At 38.0% G+C, this 21,385-nt stretch overlaps 2 protein-coding genes across 3 annotated transcripts; both read right to left on the bottom strand.

Annotated features, from left to right (window-relative positions):
• Nucleotides 1–7,675: 7,675 nt before the first annotated feature.
• Nucleotides 7,676–10,684, bottom strand: LOC103932863 (12-oxophytodienoate reductase 3-like). The gene is made up of 6 exons (XM_048570491.1): nucleotides 10,604–10,684; nucleotides 9,911–9,942; nucleotides 9,725–9,805; nucleotides 8,671–8,801; nucleotides 8,415–8,597; nucleotides 7,676–8,322 (listed from the first exon to the last, which is right to left on the bottom strand). The coding sequence occupies exons 1-6, from the start codon at nucleotides 10,682–10,684 to the stop codon at nucleotides 7,799–7,801; spliced, it is 1,032 nt and encodes a 343-aa protein (XP_048426448.1). The 3' UTR covers nucleotides 7,676–7,798.
• Nucleotides 10,685–13,911: 3,227 nt separating this feature from the next.
• LOC103932851 lies at nucleotides 13,912–20,233 on the bottom strand. 2 transcript variants are annotated; one of them, XM_009342503.3, is made up of 15 exons: nucleotides 19,934–20,233; nucleotides 19,147–19,559; nucleotides 18,767–18,860; nucleotides 17,952–18,138; nucleotides 17,603–17,861; nucleotides 17,010–17,225; nucleotides 16,845–16,931; nucleotides 16,625–16,759; nucleotides 16,396–16,509; nucleotides 16,011–16,258; nucleotides 15,795–15,875; nucleotides 15,285–15,516; nucleotides 14,913–15,011; nucleotides 14,632–14,817; nucleotides 13,912–14,476 (listed from the first exon to the last, which is right to left on the bottom strand). In XM_009342503.3, exons 2-15 carry the CDS (start codon nucleotides 19,498–19,500, stop codon nucleotides 14,378–14,380), a joined length of 2,391 nt encoding a protein of 796 aa, XP_009340778.2. In that variant the 5' UTR covers nucleotides 19,501–19,559; nucleotides 19,934–20,233; the 3' UTR covers nucleotides 13,912–14,377. The 2 variants fall into 2 exon arrangements, with proteins under 2 accessions (XP_009340778.2, XP_009340777.2); XM_009342502.3 differs by having other exon boundaries at nucleotides 19,147–19,551; nucleotides 19,934–20,232.
• Between the last annotated feature and the right edge of the window lie 1,152 nt (nucleotides 20,234–21,385).

The raw sequence follows: 21,385 nt of genomic DNA on the forward strand, positions 1-21,385 counted from the left end.
AAAATTTAATTTGATTAATACAATAACCATGGACAACTTGGTGTTGACTTTTTGCTCGAGACGTAGTTAACTTATTACTGAAGTTTTAAGGTATAACTGTTTTGTAGATCGAGTGGACGTTTGAATTTGAGTTGATGTGTTGTACATGTAACGTCAATTAATACGTTTATCTTATTGTATGTTAGTCTATTTGCTACATCAAAATTGATCTCGTGAATGCTGAAAGGTAGTGGTGACTACTTGTATTTTGCACACTTTTGCTAGAATTGTGATGAGAGTTCGAAATATGGGATTTTAGTTAGAACAACCTCTTTCATTGCAAGTTTCATCATCAATTCTGGGCAAGATGAGACCTCTAACTACCATCAATGCGTTTATCTCGTTGAGTAGTTAAATTTGATGTATGGATTGCGTGAAATGGTTGAGAAATGGCAAAGATGAATTAGAGAAAATTCTGAGTTTTTTGGCGAGAAAACCCATAATCCAGTGAGGTTTCCTGGCGGCTGCAGGAACATGGTTGATCTGACCCAACCCCGAACGTACGGATCAAACATCCCAAACCTAGATCCAAATTCAGATCCGAACCGACCCAACTCTAGGTCAAAATATATCAAGGAATATTCTGTAAGGAAATATTCCATTCCAGTGACGGAATATTTCGGTGTTGACCGTTGATCTTTTTGGGATTCAGCCCGGGACCCTTCCTAGGGCATTTCGACGTGTTGATTCTAAATCTGCACTCCCTTTCTTCAAAATCGATCAATTGAACATAGTTCCTTGAGTGACCGTCACTTCAATTTGTAATAGGTGGATATCCAACCATTGGATCACTATAAAATTGTAATATGTTATCGTAGGAGTAATGTGTTGGCCATAGAAACTTATAGGTCGTAAATCCGATGTGCGGATCTTATAGAATGAGAATAATTATGGTGGTTGACTTTAATAGAAACCATTTTAATTGAGGATTGACTTGGGGCCAACATATCCCGAATAAATTTCGAAAATTGACATTAGCATCACTAGAGGCTTGCTAGAGCCTAGCAGGCTGAACATGCCGATTGTCACTCTATTTCATAGTTAAGTGAAATATCCATTTCCGCTAAGTATGACATCTAAATGTAACATAGCACATGTTGATTTTTGTCGCATGAATAATGAAATATAATTGGTTTGATCCCTTCACATGGTATGTAAGAAATCTAATTCGAAGGTTAGATGTAGCCATAAGATTAATTAAAATTAAATATGATATCATGTCTCGGAGTTCAGGACATGACATTATTGTGCTTTGATATAGGTACATATTTTACCAGATGAACAAGGACAACGCTCTTAAGTTTTCATCTTCAACCATGAAGGCTATAATTTTATTACTTTCAGCTACATGTTGCATGTCCTGAAACTAAACTTGGCCTGAGGCTTTATCCTAGAAATGTAACAACCGTAACCACCAAGCCCCTCCACATGTGACCAATAGCGAGATAGTCTAATGCCTTAAAAGTAGGGAATATTTTTGCGCACCACCATTTAGTGGGGAGCATTTTTACTCACGATTCTATTTATCATCCTTAGATAAGTTTAAATTTTGAGATTCGTATAATAGAAATACACAAATCTCAAAATTCAAACTAATATAACGATAATTACTAGGATGATGAGCATACATGATACTAAATAGTAGTGAACAAAAATGTCCTTCTCAAAAGTATGAACTTTTATTTTCCTAGCAAAACCCTAGAAATGTAATAACCGTAATTAAGTTTACACTTTTCCAACCCCTTCATGTTCTGACTTTTCCAATGCCTATAGACGTAAAATTGAATTAAAAATTCAGAGACTCCTAGTCTCCCTCCAAAATTAACAGCCTGCAAATAAATTATCCTCTTCCCGCCGAAATCACCAGGCCCCTCAGCATCCGCATCCAAAATTCAGACCCTCTCTTTTCTTTGATTGGCCTTCACAAGATTATTATTCTTCGTACTCTTCTATCAACCAATCAATTAACCTCCTACGACTCACAATAAAAAATAAAAATTAAAAAATTTTAGGAAAAAGGGGAGTGCAGGTGGTCATGGTGGATAAATTTTTTATTATGACAGGAATACGAGTGATACACCATGTGTTTTTATTTAAGTAGTGGGAAAATTTTTTTTTTTTAAGTTATTAATTTATTAACACATATATATTATACTATTTATATAATAACACGTGATGCACCATCCTTTTTGCCGGTCATACTGAAAAATCTCTAATCACGGTGGATGCGGAAGTGCTGTTGGTTTGACATAAAATTCTTTGATCACGAAACGTTATGTTTCTTTTTCCGTTCTTATTTTAGCTACTAGGCAAATATTGACTGATTTTCATGTATTTAATTGTCTGGGTTAATTGTTTTTTGACGTTTTTAACTGTAGAAGAAGAACAATTACACTATCCATTATAGATTTTGGATATAATAATAGAACTTTTACGGAATTATATCTTGTATTACTTGTTTAGAAATATATATACATCAGTACTATTATAGTTTTACAAGGAAACAAATAACATATACACAAACCTACTTAATAAAGGACTCCTATTATTTACATTCCCTACTTTTCCTAATATTGACTCACGCTAACACTCCCCCTCAAGTTGGTGCATAGATATCACACATGCCCAACTTGACAAGTGAGTCATCAAACCTTCGACTACATACTGCATGAGTTAGAACGTCTGCAAGTTGCTCCTCTGACTTCACAAAAGGTATTGACACAATCTTCCTTTCAAGCTTCTCTTTAATAAAATGTCGATCAACTTCCACATGTTTTGTCCTATCATGCTGTACCGGATTATCAGCTATATCTCTTGCTGACTTATTATCACAGTATAGTCTCATGGTTTCCTTTGGCTTGAACCCAAGCCCCTCAAGAAGCTTTCGAAGCCAGAGAATCTCACAAATGCCGTGAGCCATCCCTCGATACTCGGCCTCAGCCGAGGATCTTGATACTACCTTCTGTTTCTTACTTCTCCATGTGACTAAATTGCCTCCTACAAAAGTAAAATATCCCGAAGTAGACCGTCTGTCACCTACACTTCCTGCCCAATCAGCATCCGTGAACCCCTCAATCCTAAAATGTCCATGCTTCCGATAGAGAACTCCTTTTCCAGGTGCAGACTTTAAATAAGCTAAGATACGCATAACAGCAGCCATATGATCTTCACTCGGTGAATGCATAAATTGACTTACTACACTTACTGCATAGGCAATATCTGGTCGTGTATGAGCCAAATAAATTAGTCTCCCTACAAGTCTCTGATATCTCCCCTTATCAACCGATTTCTGATTCGGATCCAAACATAGATGATGTTTTTCAACAATAGGAGTATCAACTGGCTTACATCCCAGCATACCAGTTTCTTTTAACAAATCCAAAACATACTTACGTTGTGACAAGAAAATACCTTTCGAAGATCGAGCAACTTCGACTCCAAGAAAATACTTCAAATCCCCTAGGTTCTTCATTTCAAACTCAGCCGCAAGATTTCTCTGCAGCCTTGAAATCTCATCACAATCATCCCCAGTAATAATCATGTCATCTACATAGATGATTAAGGCTGTCACTTTTTTCTGTCTCCGTTTAACGAACAATGTATGATCAGAATGACTCTGATAATACCCAATCTTTTTCATAACTTGAGTAAACCTATCAAACCATGCACGAGGCGATTGCTTCAGCCCATAAAGAGACTTACGCAACCGGCATACTTCGGTACTTCTACCAGCACTGTACCCAGGAGGAAAATCCATATATACTTCTTCCTCCAAGTTCCCATGGAGAAAAGCATTTTTCACATCAAACTGTTTTAATGGCCAGTCCATATTAGCAGCTAAAGAAATCAGAACACGTACCGTATTCATCTTGGCAACCGGAGAGAACGTCTCTTGATAATCTACACCATATGTTTGGGTGTATCCTTTAGCTACCAACCTTGCTTTGTACCTGTCTATTGATCCATCGGCTTTGTATTTGACAGTAAACACCCACCGGCATCCAACTGTTTTTTTTTCCTCCGGCAAGGACGTCACCTCCCAGGTATTATTCTTCTGTAACGCCAACATTTCTTCATCCATTGCATTTGCCCACTTTGGATCCTTTAGAGCCTCATCCACACGAGTTGGTACTCGAATAGCCTCCATATTGTCTATCAAGGTCTTACGCTCTGGTGCAAGACCATTGCATGAGACATAGTTGGCTATCGGATACTTTACTTTGCCTTCCGGAGAAAACCTGTCAGGTGGCACACCCCGATTTTGTCTCGGTGGCAGCTTATATGTATTTACATCAGTACTTGCATTAGTTACATAATCATCCACAATACTTACCTCAGGTTTATTCAGAGAAGAATCATTGGGCATCACCGTGGAGCTAGAGAGAGAGGGGGTTACACAAGTAGGCTCAACAATGAACTGTCCTGACTGTGGATCACTCTCGGCATCTTTTGCTTCTGACTGCATGCTGCTCTCGGCAGCAACTTCTGGCACGGCATGTATGATCACTGCCGCATTAGGCACGGCACCAGCATGCACGGCCTCAACATCAACCACAGTATTTTCTGGCACGGCATGTATGATCACTGCCGCATTAGGCACGGCACCAGCATGCACGGCCTCAACATCAACCACAGTATTTTCTGGCACGTCCAACCATTCTAGATCACCACTAGAGCTCTCCCCCTGGTGATCTGAAGATGAAGATACGGGGGCATAAAAAAACTCCGATTCAGAAAAGGTCACATCCATAGTAACATACATATGCCGAGTCTCAGGGTGATAACATTTATATCCTTTTTGGTGAGATGAGAAACCAACAAACACACATCGAAGGGCACACGGATCCAACTTAGTGCGATGAATTTTCGGAATATGCACATAAGCCACACAACCAAATACCCGGGGCTTGAGAGTATGAGTAGACATCACCTGAACATGTTGAGTGAGAACTTGAAGAGGAGTTCGAAAGTCAATCACCCGAGAGGGCATACGATTAATCACGTAGACCGCATAAGTAACTGCTTCAGGCCAAAAAATCTTAGGAACAGACGCGCCCAGAAGTAGAGCACGTGCCGTTTCTAAGATATGGCGATTTTTCCGTTCAGCCACTCCATTTTGCTGTGGAGTATAGGGACAGGTTGTTTCATGGAGAATGCCTTGATCACAAAGAAACTCCAACAACTCACAATTAAGATACTCACCACCATTATCAGAACGAAGAACTTTAATTACAGATAAGTATTGTGTCCGAATCATTTGAGAAAAGGTTCGGAATACCATACCAACATCACTCTTATTTTTCACCACATATAACCACGTCATACGAGTGCAATCATCAACAAACGTAACAAACCACTTAATCCCAGAAGAAGTAACAACAGGAGATGGTCCCCAAACATCAGAGTGCACAAGTTCAAACGGTAAAGCTCTTTTATTCATACTAGGAGGAAACGAAGCCCGATGGCTTTTAGCAAGAATACATACTTCACAATGTAAGTCTGATTCATTTATTCCACTAAATAGACTAGGTAACATACGCCGTAAATACCCAAAAGATGCATGCCCTAACCGACGATGCAACAACCACACTTCTTGTAAATTACTAGACCGGGACGCTCGAACCGCATTAGCTCTGCCAGAAACGACGTCGTCTACATAGTACAACCCCTCTCTCTTAGTGCCACGCCCAATTATCTCCTTGGTCTGAATATCCTGAAGGAGACAAAATGATGGATACATTAGAACAACACAATCCAATTGTTCAGTAACCTGTGGTATGGATAACAGATGATGGGATAAAGAAGGAACAAGCAAGCAATGATGTAGGGGAAGTGTAGGGGTAAGATGCACAGTGCCGGCACCACACACGGGTGCCAAAGTACCATTGGCAGTTGATATATTTTTCCTGTGAGATGTGGTCATGTATTGAAACATATTTTTATCATATGTCATATGATCCGTTGCACCAGAATCTAAAATCCAACCTGTATTTGCCATTTAATAATACGCAAAAATGACAATCACAAGTACACGGCAATCACAGCACCCTACCAATTACGGAACCACACGTTGCAAGAACAAACAAGCAACAACAACTTCCGCCGGAGTCAAACCCGTGACCTATTGGATTCGAAAAAAGGCTCAAACCCAACAGCACAGCAATCCACAAACAAACAACACGATACTACGTACACGCAACCACACCACACAGACAAAAAACTGTGCAGAGAAGTTGCTCACCAAATCACCAAAAAACACCCTCACGGATCACACCCTTTTTTGCAGAAAAATTGCAGAAAAATACACAGCAGAGATCGCAGCAATACCACACACACAGCAACACTGTTTGCTGCAGAAAAAAACACTGCAGAAAAACCACACTGCACGCAGCAATACCACACACACAGCAACACTGTTTGCTGCAGAAAAATTGCAGAAAAAACACTGCAGAAAACCACACTGCACGCAGCAAGATTACACACACACACGGTACCACTGTTTTCTGCAGAAAATTGCAGAAAAACAGTCACCCAAGCACAGCGGAAGAAAAAAAAAACTAGGGTTTCGGCGCTCTTGATACCAAATAGAACTTTTACGGAATTATATCTTGTATTACTTGTTTAGAAATATATATACATCAGTACTATTATAGTTTTACAAGGAAACAAATAACATATACACAAACCTACTTAATAAAGGACTCCTATTATTTACATTCCCTACTTTTCCTAATATTGACTCACGCTAACAATAATAAGGACGATTCTGATGTTCTACGAATCAACGACGAATAATTTTGAGCAGAAACTCCTACCCATCCTTTGAGTAGCAGTATTGTTCGAAAAAGTTAGGTTGGATTTGCTGCTTTGTAAGCAATGCATGTGTTAACCACATTATTGCATTAATACGAGTGTTTTATCATCGGTTGGTAGAGAAGCTCACGCTCACATGTAAACAAAAAATGATATCTGTCCGAGGGGTGGATTATCAACAACCAAAAACCAGATTATATACTAGTGGGAATATTGTAGAGATTGAATTTGACAAAGGTTCTAAGCGTAAAGGTCTCTACCTTTACTTATAGAGGTTTGTGGAGAGCATCCTGCTCGTTCTTATCCTTGAACTGGGCTGAGGGCAAACGCTATCAAGTTATCCATCTCGCACGACGCAGTCTGTGACATTAGAGAGCACAAGATTCCCCCAATCTGGTTGTCTGCGTAAAATGCTAGGCATCGGATATAGTGTTTCGAGCTCAGTCTTACATTAACTGGCCTCGTTGGTACGCTTTTGGCAAAATAACACTTACTTGGTGCCGTAGCATCCGACACTAACACATGACAGAAGACGCTAACTTAAAAATGATTATGGGAAGAAACGAACATTAAAATTTTTAGGCAATGTTAACCTAGCTAGCTATAATAGTTTACGAACTTTAGCTTTACAAGTTCGAGTGGTGCTAGTTAGGGGAAGAAAGGAGCATGGAAGAAAAGTTCCGATGTTTTTTTTTTTGAGTTTGAACTATCTACTGCAACTACAAGCTAGAACATGTTTATTTGAACCAGATTATAATTCAGTATCCAAAATTAAGGAACATTAGAGAATTTCCAAAACAACGAAATCATAGACGGGAGAGCCGTTCCTCCTCATCCCCGTAATAGGATTTGTTCAGAAAAGGGTAGTCTGTGTACCCAACAACAGGGTCTTGTGTGTAGAAAGTCTTCCTGTTATATTTCGCCAAGGGGGCATTAAGCTTAAATCTCAAAACCAAGTCAGGGTTCGAGATAAAAAGGCGTATGACACCAAATCAGCGTTGCCGGAAGCAATTGCTTGCATTGCAAGCTCTCTAGTGAATCCTCCGCTAGCTATGAATGTACCGTGATAAGAGTTTCTTAAAGTCCTCATAAACACAGCTTCCTCTTCGTCATTGCTGAGTTTACTAGCTTCCGCTTGGGCATGAGCTGAATAGCGAGGCTGTGTCACTTGGAGATAAGCCAGTTTCGAGCCCCAATTCTGTTGAAGCCTGTTGAGCCTCTCGATCACTGCCAGGCCTAAGATAAGTGGTTTGGAGTCGATGGCATCCAAGTGATCAATAGCCGCCGAGATTCTGACCCCAACTCTATCCGCACCTATTGCTGCAACCACAGCTTGAACAATCTGAATAAGAAATTTGCACTGATTTTCTAGCGATCCACCGTACTCATCAGTTCGATCATTGATCCCGTCTTTCAGGAATTGGTCAATGATATAGCCATGTGCCCCATGAATCTCAACTCCATCAAAACCTACACGACATGAAAATTGATCATAAGACTCAAAAGTTGTATAGAAAGTGCGACACAACACGAGCAATCAGATCACGGGAAAAGAAACTGACCCGCTCGAATGGTATTCAACGCACCCTGGCGAAAATGCTCAACCACTTGGGGAATTTCCTGGGTTTCGAGGGCTCGAGGCTTAGGATAAGTGCCATGAGAGCCATCCGGCAACAGAACATTCCATCTCTTTGAAATGGGATTGTTGGTTGAAGATATCGGTAATCCCCCACCAGGTTGATAAACTAAATCATTAACCATGTCACGAACAAAAACAATCAGCCTACTGCTCCAAACCGTAATAGGTAAAAAATCTACCTTCATGAGATGCACGACCAACGTGCCAAAGTTGACAGAAAATGACTGCGCCTTTGGCATGAACTGCATCCACCACCTTCTTCCATGCCTCCACCTGTTCGTCGTTGTAAATCCCAGGAACACTGGGCATCCTGCCATGACATTAATAATTATTTATCAATAAGACACCATTTAACGAAGAAATTAGTTTTCACAAGAACACTAGATTTCTTGATAAGGAAGAGTTCAAAATACAAAGCTAATTTATTGAGGCATTGTTAAAAACAATGTGACATTTTACATTATTAGATTGTAAACCAAAGACGTATTTTATAATCAGTAGGGGAGCTAAAAATTCATGTTGTGAGGGGCACACTTTAAACTGTAGTGTGCATAATACATATAGAAACATAGTCTCATTCTTTTGGTCATCTTGGCGACCAAGAATGTAAGGTCAACTACTCTTGAATTTCAGAGCAAGGGTTGAGAATAAAACATTAAAACCATATTTATTTATTGTACATTATTTATATTAAATTCAAATGTGAGTAATCATACATTCATGTGTACGTAAAAACATAAGGTATAAGAGAAGTTTGAAAGGTTTTTTTTTGCCAAAAAACTCTCTCTCTTCTTAATTTCATAGATGATATAAATAGAGGAAAAAGAGAAATTAACAACAACAAAAAAATAGTTTGCAAGCAAAGGAAAAAATTGCAAGAAACAGAGAATATGATCAACTAATATTATTATATAACTCTTATTTAAAAATTAAAGGCGTTATTTTTGTAGAAATGAAGTTAATTTGACTAACCAATAGAAAACAAAATCAAGTTAATGGTGGTGTTATAAAATTGATCAATGTTAGACCGGCAGAAAAGGTTATAAGAAAAAATAATACGGGGAGGCATGTGGCCTTAAGGTGGCTCTGTCATTCTATATAATCTGAGAACGTAAAATGTTAGATAATCATGCAAAAGAAATGAAAAATAATACTAAACATTGATTTACAATAATACCCCGGTGGCAGTATCGGAGACTATAGCGGCTTCGCAGAAGGCCGCCGTCAGTTGACCTCTGAACGTAGTACTCAGCCAGTGCTGGTTGCGGCAGTCCCTTCAACGCCCGGCACCTTGTCAGCGGCGCCATAACCACCCTGAAAAAGGACAAATCCGTCAAAACACACCCAAACTAAAGAATTAAATTGATAAACCCATGTTTCCCTCCAACTCTGGACCATCATGGAGGACTTGACTTCAACCTGTGAGAGACACTTGTAAACACGAAAAATTCCTGAAACAAGAGACAAGAATACGTGTACAAAATATATATTTTGTTTTAATGATTTTGGGGTTACAATCTCTTTGTAATTTGGTCCTCTGATTCTATCTTCGTGGGGTGTAGGTTTGTGGATGAGTTGTTGATCCAAAGGGCCGTCGGGGCTTGATCTAAGGATGAACGGATGATGAATGATGAACACTTTCTTCAAGGGGCCGTCGGGGCTTGATCTTGAGTTGGTGGGAGTTCTTCAAGGGCCGTTGGGGCTTGATCTTGTGTTGGTGGAAGTTCTTCAAGGGCCGTTGGGGCTTGATCTTGAAGGTTAATTTGACGAAGAACGAAGAGTGCTTTCTTGATCCTTCGGGATTTGCTTGAGAGCTTTAGAGTTTCAAGGCTTCTTCCTTTCTTCCTTTCTTTCTTTCTTCCTTCTTTTTTTTTCTTTCTTCCTTCCTCCCCCAAAATGAATGCCTTGGCTTCCTATTTATAGAATTCCAAAACTTGATTTTTGGATTTAAATAATCAGATGAAATAAATCATTTCTGCCAGGTATTGACACGTGTCCTATTTGATGACTTTTCCAATTTATTTCGATTTTTCGTTGAGTCACACGCTACATGTAAAATTTATGTGATACGTGAGCGTTGAAATTTTAATTTTTGGTCAACATTCATTTCACCGAAATTTTGATGTCTACAACACTGAACTTGCCCATCTTGTACGGAGAAAAGAGAGTGACGGAGGAACCTCCCAGCGACATTTTTGTCGGGATAAAAATTAAAAAACCGATCTCAGATCAAACGGTCGAAATCCGAGAACTAAAAATGAAGTGAATAATTTTGACTGTAGAAGATGAAGAAGAAAAAGAAGAGGGCTTCTTTATACAACAAGAGAATTGTTCATTAAACCAACATGGGGAACTCAAACGGCAAAGGACTTTTTCCTCTATTTTGAATGTAATCTGTATTTAACGATTTGCTTCAAATCTTTTTTCAACGAAATCAGAATGTTGATACCAGAGTCTAAGCATTGAGGTAAAACGCCAGTTACAAAGCAGAAGAGCAACTAACATGAAATGAGTTCATCGCCATTTAGCATTTTGATCCACTACACCAACTATATGTGTGAAAAACAATTGCACATGTCATTCTTTTATAGGAACAGGACATCATGATGGCAATGAACATACGTTTCATGTAACTTATTTGAAAATTTTTGTATGTGCTTTATGTTTTATTCTCTTACAACTTGTTTTCTATATTTCATACCATAAAACTTATTTGAACTTTTAAATTTATTTTATGAGATGAAAACAAAGATAAAAATAACTGAGCAACCTACCATGATATGCATTCTGTATGAATATACATCCAACAATTTCAAAAGTCAAACATTACATGGGCAAGCATCCAATTAATAATCCTCCACCATTTCAAAATTAAAAAGTACTTGAGCAAAAGCATCTAACAATTCGTAACTCTTCCGATGTTTTAAAGTTTTAAAAGTACATGATCAAAAGCATCCATCAGTAGGGATGACAACAGTTCGGTTTGAGAACAGAAATGCTACATTCATCCCCATAACCTAAAAAATTAACCATATTCATAACCACAAATTAATCATTGGGTATAATCCATAACCATATCCACCGGGTAACGGATTCTCCATATCAATCTTCGTCAATACAAAAAATATATTCGTTCAGTTGAGACATTATAAGTTAGTAGATATTAATTTCGTTATTAAACATTTGATGTATAAAATGATCCAATGAATGGATCTTGTTGAGTATAAAAATTATAACACTGATGATGTTGGCTTGTCTTTGATATCTCCCATAAGCACCATTGATTTCACATTGATTTTGATTCAAAACTTTACTTTCCTACAAAATGCGACTTTTGTATTCTTAAGGTAATGGTTCGGAGAATAATGGATACACAAATACATACATACATATACATATATATATAGATACATACATACATATATATTATACTATTATATTATATATAAATTAGATTGTTTACTATTCGGGTCGGATTCGGTTACAGATACAGTTTGGGGACCGCTATAACCATATCTAAAACCATACCCGAATAACATAAACAGTTTTTCCCCATATCCAAAATGTACCCAAACTTCCATACCCAAATCCGTTCCATTCGAGTGATTGTCCACGATTATCAGGTTTAACGGTTAGAATTGTCATCCCTATCCATCAGTTAACTATCACTCTATTTCTATCTTCCTCTTGGATTCTATGCCTGAAAATTACAGCATGAACAATCACTAGACATGCTAAATTTTCCATAATAATGTATAGCTATTATTAATATATCTCTTAATACCGTATCTCGTGGAGATCTTTGAGCATTTTGAATGATATCAAAAGTTTCATAAGTTGACATGGCATGTCCCTATATCTCTTATAAACAGACCCTAAGTCCGTCTCCAGTCAAGGTGTGCTAAACATAGCCGTTAGTTATGTTTTAGTTCTCAAAAATTAATATTTTAAAGAGTACTTTAGAGCTAAATTTTTCCATCTCCAACGGTGCAGTCCAGTGTATCTGTTCATTCTGTCTCAAGGGGTTGCTGGCTACGTAATAGCGGAACCAATAAAAGAAGCACTCAAAGCCCTCGCGTGTGCAGTTGATGGAAGTGGTAGAGCTACTGAAATTGAAGCAAAATTAACTATTCTTCAATTTGGGGATATCAGGTTTCAAGGGGAAGTCATGAGGAAAACCAGGCTATATATCTTCCGTGAAAAGGAAGCAGTGCTTGCTGTCTGCGGCGTCAGAGCCATTTGGGTCCAGTTGGAGAACAATTAAACGCTAGCCTAGTGGAGGGTTTATCATAGTATTGTAGGGTTCCAAGACCTATGATTCGGAAAATTGAGGGAATGCATAAGAGAGAATGCATGAGAGTTATGAGTTGACTAAAGTATGGCAGATCCAAAACTTGTCACTAAGGGGGTATAGTCAAACTCAGATTTGAGATTTTAAAATCCTAGTGTAGTCAATTAAAGGATTTTAAAGGATTTTAGAATCCATTCAAATCTTGGTATAGTCAATTAAAAGATTTTAAAGTATTTTAAAATACATCCAAATCTAAGTGTATTAAAAAAATTAAGATTTTGGAGAATTTCAATAAGTTATGGATTTTGTGGGATTTGAAAGTAAAAAATATATATAACCAAGAGTAAAAAGAATCCAACCCCACCCCCTAGGATTTCAAATCCTTTCATCATAATCCACCACAATTCATTCAAATTCTTTAAAATCCATATGAATTTTGTAGGAGTCTTTAATCTTCTTAAATCCTATCAAATCTATCACTTTTAAAATCCTATCAAATCTACCAGCCAATCAACCTCCTACGACTCACAAAAAATACTCATTTTTTTAGAAAAAACGGGGAGCTACAGTGGTTTGTGGAGAAAATCATCGTTCTTATCCTTCAGCGGGACTGAGGACAAACGTAATCACGTACAGAGAGGTTTGTACGCTATCACGTTGTCCATCGTCTTTTCGGATGACGTGGTCTTTGTGACGTTAAGAGAGAACAAGTTTCCCATAGTTTGGTTGTCCGCATGAAATACTCGGCCTAGGAGATAACGTTTTGGTCTCGGTCTTACCATTATCTGGAAAAGTTCATACCCTAAAAAACAAGCGTTTCATGTATCATGACATTATTTGACCAACAAAAAAAGGTATCATGACATTGAAGAAAGTGTCGTTAACGTTTAAACAAGCGCCCCTGTTTTTTTTTTCAAATGTTCTTCTTTAAGGACATAGAAAACGTCATGTGTGTCACTACAAGCGTCATTGTTAAAGTACAATGACGCAAAAACTATCAATTGTTTATGATTTTGTATGGGCTTATAAGTCGTATCGCTCAAATACACTTTTTGTCTATATAGAGTGTGAAAATTGTGTATATCATGTTATTGACTTTGTATGGGCATATAAGACGTCTCGTTTCATATTTTTAACAACATACCAGAGTTTTTTCTTTATATCATGAGAAAATTGAAAGTAAGACAAATTTTGAACCAAAGTCTTATACGATCACCTGTATCTTACATGTATACCTCTCAGTATGCAAGATAATATGAAAACATAGAACAAGTTTGTGCTTCCGTCTCCGCTTATTCGGATCAGAAACGGCAGTCCCCATGCGTGCGCGGACAACTTCCGGCCAAGATGTTAACAGTAAATAAGTATACGATGAGAAGAAGATTAAGGTCCTTCCATTTGGACAAAATTGGCAAAACTGGAGTACAACGTTCAGAACACCTGGCTTTCTGTATCGAACCGGATGCTGTTAACGATGAGCTTCTCGTTTGAATGACAATTTGTCGCCATGCTTGCTTCCTCTTACGCGATGAGCTCTTCAGATGCAGCAATTATCATCTCTACAAATTGGTTTAGCAGTAAGTAAGCTTGTTTCTTCAGTTGCTTTTAAACAAACACTCTTGAGGTAACCCGAACTCCTTTTTAACATGAACATGTTGCCTCCACGGGTCATTATGCAACTTGTAATGCAAAACCTGATTAAGATCCATGAGAGCAAGCGGTCAGCGATTCCATCTTGAAACGTTTCAGAAAAGTAATTCCATGAACTTTATATCAGCTAACAACAAATGTTGAAGGAGGATGGTTTGAGTATTAATCATCTTTCTACATGGAATAGGAGGATATTTACCTGTATCAATGTTGCAAACACATCGTCTTCAATTAGCTGCGAGAATTGAGCTGCCCACTCTGTCATACGACCAAAAACTGTTTTTTGCCTCTCAGCTTCGAGCATAATAGAATCACGATACAGAAACCTCTGCCAAATTTTCTGGACATTAGCCAGCCTGAACTTTATTTCTGTCTCATTAAATGCCTGCAGAATTCAGGATTCCGAAAATCAGTCAGCTTAACGCCTTCAAACTTCCAATCAGAAGCTTCTTTGTACCAATCATAAAAGTAATAACTTACCCGAAGAATATTTATCAAATTTGGAATTTCATCTTCGTGTATCCGGACAGCAAAACTTTCATAGTTGAGCACATTTTCATATGGCAGGAAAATCCCATCCTAAACATGAAGAAACAAAATAGAAGAACGACGAATGTAAGTTATCATCATTTGGATATCATGGTTCATGATAAAGCTTCTAAACACGACAAGGAAAGACAAAAATGCTTAATAACTGGAGAAGGTAAATAACAAAAGAGGGTTACGCGTTCCATAATATGAGAAGATGCGAACAATCACTGTCTAACAAGCATTTTAAAGTAAGTGATGAACTAACAGAATGTTCCGAGACTCCAATAAGACGGCCAAGAAACGAAATAGAGAATTAACAACCTGAATGACAACAGGAATGCACCCTTGCAAAACACAGTCTTCCATACGACCACTCCAACCATCTCCAGGAAATACCCCGCAAAAAATAGAACTGGCGATATCCAAGTGATAGTTTTCAGATCTTAGTGGTGTAACAATCACATCTTCTGCATGTTGTTTTCCGAGTTTCCCTTCCTTGTTAGGACTTGACCCAAATTCTTCTGCCAGTTTTTGTCTGATACCCATGCTATAGCTGCATAAATACCCCAAAATCTCATATCAGATCTTCTGTAAGTTGTGCAATATAGTATCGGTAGTTTCTCAGGAAATTGAAAGTCCAGACTACCAAAGAAAATTGCTTTCCACTTTCCAAACAATTTAAAGCTTATAAATGTTCACCAAATGTATAAGAGAAAAATCGAAACAAGTGTTGGCAAGGCACATTCTTGACAGTTGACAGGTTGTCCACAGAAAAATTAAATTCAACCCACCCCACAATTAGATAAATGAATAGCTCTTTCGTTAACTTACGAAGCTTCTGGTCTTCCATTTGGGTAAGCTGGTCCCAGATTTCCATTGAAGTAGAACAGTGTTTTCCGGTCCTCTCGCGATCTGAAAATAAAGTGTTGAACTGTCATTGATTAATTATCATGGTTGACTAGATCAACAAAACATGGAAAACAAAGGGGAAAGTTCGAAGAATAAAAAATCATGGAAATATGAGTATGCTTTCCATCGGATATGCACCTGGACCAAAGTTTTGAGCTTAAGGAGTTGACATCCGGACTTTTCCAAGCAGGAAGTACGAGATCTTTATCAGGATCAAAGCAGGGATGGTTACCCCTTTTATCAGAAGAAATATCATTCCAGTTGTCCGCCCAATAAGCTGTTGTTGAATTCTTGTGCTTCGAGTTTGTGTTTCCCCAGTGAACCAGCATCATGCTGCTCCATATCTCCTTGGGAGCATAGCATGCACCTTCATCCCATGAAAAAAACTGCCTTCAGATATGGAGACAACATCATCAGCATGTACACTTTACAAAATGATCTAAACTACGAGAAGATGGAAAAATCTCTTTTTGTTCAATTTTTCTCACACTGGCCTTAAGTAATTCTCTCAGTTACATCATACCCAAATATGGTCTCTTCCAGATGAGCGGTTCCAGAAGGGATACTGTTCAACGATGTGATCGTAGGCCTTCCTATAATATTCCAGAGTGAGAGAGCTCCTCAAGCCCTTGTGTTCCTAAAAGTTTCAGTAAGCACATTACAACAAAAGCCAAATCCGGAAACATTGACTTGGCAAACCCAGAAGTGAAATTGCAATTTCACCAATATATTAATAGTTTGATAAAGCATACCTGCATACTCAAATGAGGAGCATCGTCAGCACGAGTTATAATGCATGAATCAAGTACAGGAACAAAGAAGAAATCTGCTTCTTCACCATTTAAGGTACGATACGGACTAGCTAAGATACTTTCATAAAGTGCCATCTGCAAACAAGCAACAAGACTGATGAATAATCCTAAACATGCTTCGAATTTACAAGTCGACTACCAGTTTCAGTTCAAGTAATACCTGGGCACCATACAGCTGATCTGTCCACAATGTTGAATTTCGGTCATCATAGATTCTGTTTACACACTCTAACCTAAAGTGACGCCCCTACACCGGAAATTGAGAAAAATAAGACACTTGCTTTTGAGGATGAATCAAACAATCATAGTTTAAGCTAATTCTGACCTCAAGAAGTAGGCTGTTGAAATCTGGAGGCAAATCATAAACATATATAAGGGGCCTTTTCTTTTTCACCACAGCATTGAGGTTGTCAACTTTCCCTGGGAGATGCGAACTATCAGGAACATCAACCTGAGCAGGCCGAAGCCATTGGGGCCACTCTTTAACTGATGATGCAACGGATGGAATGCTGCAATCAGTTCCGAACCATCCATTGTTACACTGGAAGGTAGACTCAGTTAAGTCAGTACATATTGACAAAAGAGCAAATATTATGACAGTACACATCTATTGATTAATTACAAGGAATTTGCAAGGGAAAAATGCAAAGTTTTGGAATATAGTGTCACCAAAATACGTCAACTGGTTTCTTTTTTTGAGTGCCTGCGCAACTTACAAACATGCACCCGCCCCCACTTCTTGTATATCAAGCTTATAGCCTACAGTTTGGTTCCATATGCTGGTAGCATCTTAACCCTAAAGTTGTTGTTCCTCATTGTCCACAACTACGTGTATATGATTACAAGAAGGCTAGCAACAATTTTCCCCCTTTCAAACAAACAACACTTAGCATTCATGCATAAGCAACCAATTGTTACCTGACAAAATCCACCGCGGCAATGCCCACGACCAGAGCATTGATTAATACAAGTACATACTGTAGGCACTTCACAGAACCGTCCCCAGAAACCATCATATTTACAATCACATTCCTCTTTGAATTTCACCTTAAGAGCATACGCTTCAGCAGGGTCCACATTACACCATCCTGGTTTGCTACTATTTGTTGTGAAAACATTATCCAGGTCGGCTTTTGCCCAATCAGTCAGTTTCGGTGCACCAGGTTCAGAAGGTAACCTGAAACAGATGTCAGGGATCAGCGGCATGTACAGTGTTTAGTAATTGATTTATGCTGACGGAAGCCTAGTTTAGATCTGATAAACTTACTTCACTTGAAAGCCACATGACTCTGCCATAGGTCGATTTGGATATTTAGTGCCCTCCCCACAGAAGCACATTGCTTTTGTTGTGTCACACTGTGCGGAGCAAATTGAGACAACCCATCTCCCATATGGTAGATCTGGCGTTGCTGGGTAGTTGCACTCCAGCTGCTGTCTCTCAGAGCATCCTTCCCCTGAAAAATTAGTTCATGTTATAATCACAGAAATGACTCATCCGACAAGAGCAACTAGTTCTGTTTTTCCCGCAACATAACATACTGTTTAGAAAGAGAAAACCAGAATCTTTGTTCGCTAATCCTTTTTTTTTTTTTTCGTTTTTAATCTTGGCGGGCAGGGAGTCTATATTCTCAACTAGAATAAGGGAGACGATTGGGAGAACTCTTTGAAAGTGATACAGTGACAAGCTTTTTTCGTTTGTAGTGATGCCACAATTAGAGCCAAACAACAGAAATGGTGAACCTGCAACCTACTGAAATGCTCAATAGCCGGGATAGGGGAGAAAGTAAAGGGAGCTTTGAATGTCTTCTACCAAGTAAAGATATCAAATGTTCCGAAATACACCTAAAGTTGGTTCTACAGAACATTTGTGCAAGTATTGTCCATAGAATCTCTTTAAAAGATTCACCAATGCATGACATACATGTCTCGGTTTAATGTCAAATATTAGAATTCTTCCATCTCACTGAGCAATGATTGCGAAATATTCGTCATTAAGAATTATTCCATACGTTTTCTACTACTCACTGACAAGTTTGTATTTGATCAAGTTAAAGGAAAGAAAGAAGAAGAAATTACACTGACCACTGTATCCATGAAAGCACCGACATTCTCCCAATTCATGGTTACAGACGCCTTGACCGCTGCAGTCATTTTTGCATCGACTACCACCTATAATCTGCCAATGTAATTAGTTAAAGTTATAAACAGATGAATACTCTTCCAATAAAAATTGGTACCAACCTCAACGCTGTAATTTCTGAAGGGATTATAACTAACAAAGGAAAAAGAATTTGCATGGTGATCAATTTTTACGTCTGGTTTCATATAATGACTTGTGCAACGCACACCCACCCCTCTCTTCCGTCCTCTATTTACCAGAATCCTCCCATGGCGTTTCTCACCAATATATTCACACATTTAGAATAAAACAGAAATGTAATGTATGAAGTTGTTCTTATTACCTCAACAATGTCAACTTCATTAGAAATTGAATGACAACCAGCAAGCCACCGGCCAATCTCAGCCTTCCATGGTGCACCACGAAAAACAACTGCCTTGTGTAGGTCAGATGGAAACTGACGATCCATGTCAATAGGTGATTTTAAATTTCCTTTTACATGATCCGTAATTGAATCAGCCGATCCATTAATTGGGACACAAGAGTTCTGAGCTTGACTAAAGTAAGCAAAAGAAGGGACCAGCGGAAACCAGAACAGATGAACTATTGAAACCAATACAATCGATACCAATGCCACAACAGAAGTAACTGTTGCTATCTGAGACCCTGGGCATTTCCACTTCTGAATGGAAAGCATTATCTTAGAAGACTCTTCTGCTATATCTCCATACTTTTGACCTTCAAGCACCTAAGAAACTAACACAAGTACAAATCAGAATCTATAGATATAAGAATCCGTAGATATGAAAAACATCAAAAACCTTTTCTTTTTTTTCAAATTCTCTTCTTGAGAATTGAACTTTTCAAATCGATCGTGTTAACCCAATTTTTGCAAGAAATTCATGGCCTATTGCATTAAACAAATCCCAACAAAGAGAGTAACAAGTCAACCATTCCAAATTCCATCACAGAAATGTAAAAGTCAACCATTACAAATCTTCCATAAGAAATAGAACTTCTCCATTAATCAAACTGTTAACTAACTAATTTTTGTATCCAAGAAACTATAAAAAGTGAGTGATTACGAATGAGTTTTAGCAGATTAGCAATCACAGAGACCATTGACTGACCTCGTCTCAGATCTACGGTGGAAATTCTGCAAAAACAGAACCTGATGAGCTCAAAGAAATATTTCAATGGAGGGTTCAGATTCAATTCAACGGAGAGAGGGGGGATAGAGAAATCGTTCTTCTCTTCTGGGTTTCCAGCTAAACCCGCAATATAAAAATCTGAATTCCCCACTATTTTTATAACATTTAGACAGAATTATATACATATATATATTTATTTATATTGACAGACAGACAAGAGAGCGAGTGGTCCGGCAATTCAAAAGCCACCGCCAAGGTTTCTGGCTGAGAAGTTTGAACAAAAGAAAACAAAACACGATCTGGCACGATTCAGTTAAATTGACTGCAATTGCCCTTTTCAGTTGATTTTTGTAGGGTGAGACTGCTGGCTTTCCCATGGGTATTTCTGTCAATCTACTTGTTTGCGTCTTTCTCAGGTTAAGTACTCGTTTGTGTCTGTCTTTTTCCTTTTAAATTTTGTTTCTTTTTTCCTGAAAATAATTAATACCAAAATTAGCATTTCTATTTTCTTTTGTTTCATTTTGTAATAATTTTTGGTGCAGAAAAAATTGTCAAAGTACAGTGACAAGCTCTTGAAAGTAGAAAGGGGGCCAAAAGAGGGGACGGAGATTCTCTCTGAACCTACAGCTAATGAACAGGTAATTCGGACTGTTCAAATTAAAGACGGCCCTCATTCATTTATTTTGTTGGTCCATATCACAAAAACCAAGAGTTCGTTTATCTTTTTATCTCTCTTGAGTTCTATTCCTTAAGTTCCGAATTGGAAGGTCCAGAGATGATCAAATTTCAAAAGAGGGAATGGATGTGGACTAAAAGCTGCAAAAAAATGTTAACATAAATTAATTGTTTTGGTACCACTAGAAATAGTTGAACCCAAAATTTAATGTAGTCGTATTACATGCTTTAACTTCTGCCTAAATTTGGAAAAAAATTTGGTGTGAAGTTTGTATCGATACAAATATATTATTTGATATGTGAGCAATAATGTTTTATAAAGAAACATTTTCAAATGGGTCCTAAGTTCCTAACACATCATGAGATTTTAACTTACTTCTATAGATCATCTATTGTGAACAAATTTACCTCTGTGGTTAATTATTTAAAATATTAAAGAGATAATTAGATGTAAAACCGTTTACGTACTGAATTATTAGGTTTAATCCTCTAGATTTTTCTTATTAATTGAGGTCCATTGAATTGACTTTTGTTCCAACTAAGCAACTTTCCTTTTGCGACGATGAGTCATTCTATTTTTAAACTTGTACGTTTCATTACTTATTAAACCTACCACAATTGCTCTTTCACCAATTATTGAAACAGGTTCAATCGTCACTTTGATTTTCTGATTTGGAACGTATGATTTTTGCTCTGGTATTAAAGCTTGTATTGACGAAGGGAAGGGGAAGGCCGTTTTTGCAAGAACATGAAGAA

This window comes from the organism of the source record quoted next, unplaced genomic scaffold (genome assembly GCF_019419815.1).
Source record: "Pyrus x bretschneideri cultivar Hongxiangsu unplaced genomic scaffold, Pyrus_bretschneideri_v1 Contig53, whole genome shotgun sequence".
Classification (NCBI taxonomy): Eukaryota; Viridiplantae; Streptophyta; class Magnoliopsida; order Rosales; family Rosaceae; genus Pyrus; species Pyrus x bretschneideri.

What these genes read in the sequence shown, in the direction of transcription:
- LOC103932863 (XM_048570491.1), bottom strand. Translation starts at nt 10,684, where the DNA reads ATGTCGCTGGGAGGTTCCTCCGTCACTCTCTTTTCTCCGTACAAGATG. An exon ending in TTTACAAGTGTCTCTCACAG is followed by an intron (nt 9,806 to 9,910) that starts GTTGAAGTCAAG and finishes GTCCTTTTTCAG; the next exon opens with GGTGGTTATGGCGCCGCTGA. An exon ending in GTTGAATACCATTCGAGCGG is followed by an intron (nt 8,323 to 8,414) that starts GTCAGTTTCTTT and finishes CATGTCGTGTAG; the next exon opens with GTTTTGATGGAGTTGAGATT.
- LOC103932851 (XM_009342503.3), bottom strand. Translation starts at nt 19,500, where the DNA reads ATGCTTTCCATTCAGAAGTGGAAATGCCCAGGGTCTCAGATAGCAACA. An exon ending in TCATGTGGCTTTCAAGTGAA is followed by an intron (nt 17,862 to 17,951) that starts GTAAGTTTATCA and finishes CATCTGTTTCAG; the next exon opens with GTTACCTTCTGAACCTGGTG. An exon ending in GCCGCGGTGGATTTTGTCAG is followed by an intron (nt 17,226 to 17,602) that starts GTAACAATTGGT and finishes TCTACCTTCCAG; the next exon opens with TGTAACAATGGATGGTTCGG.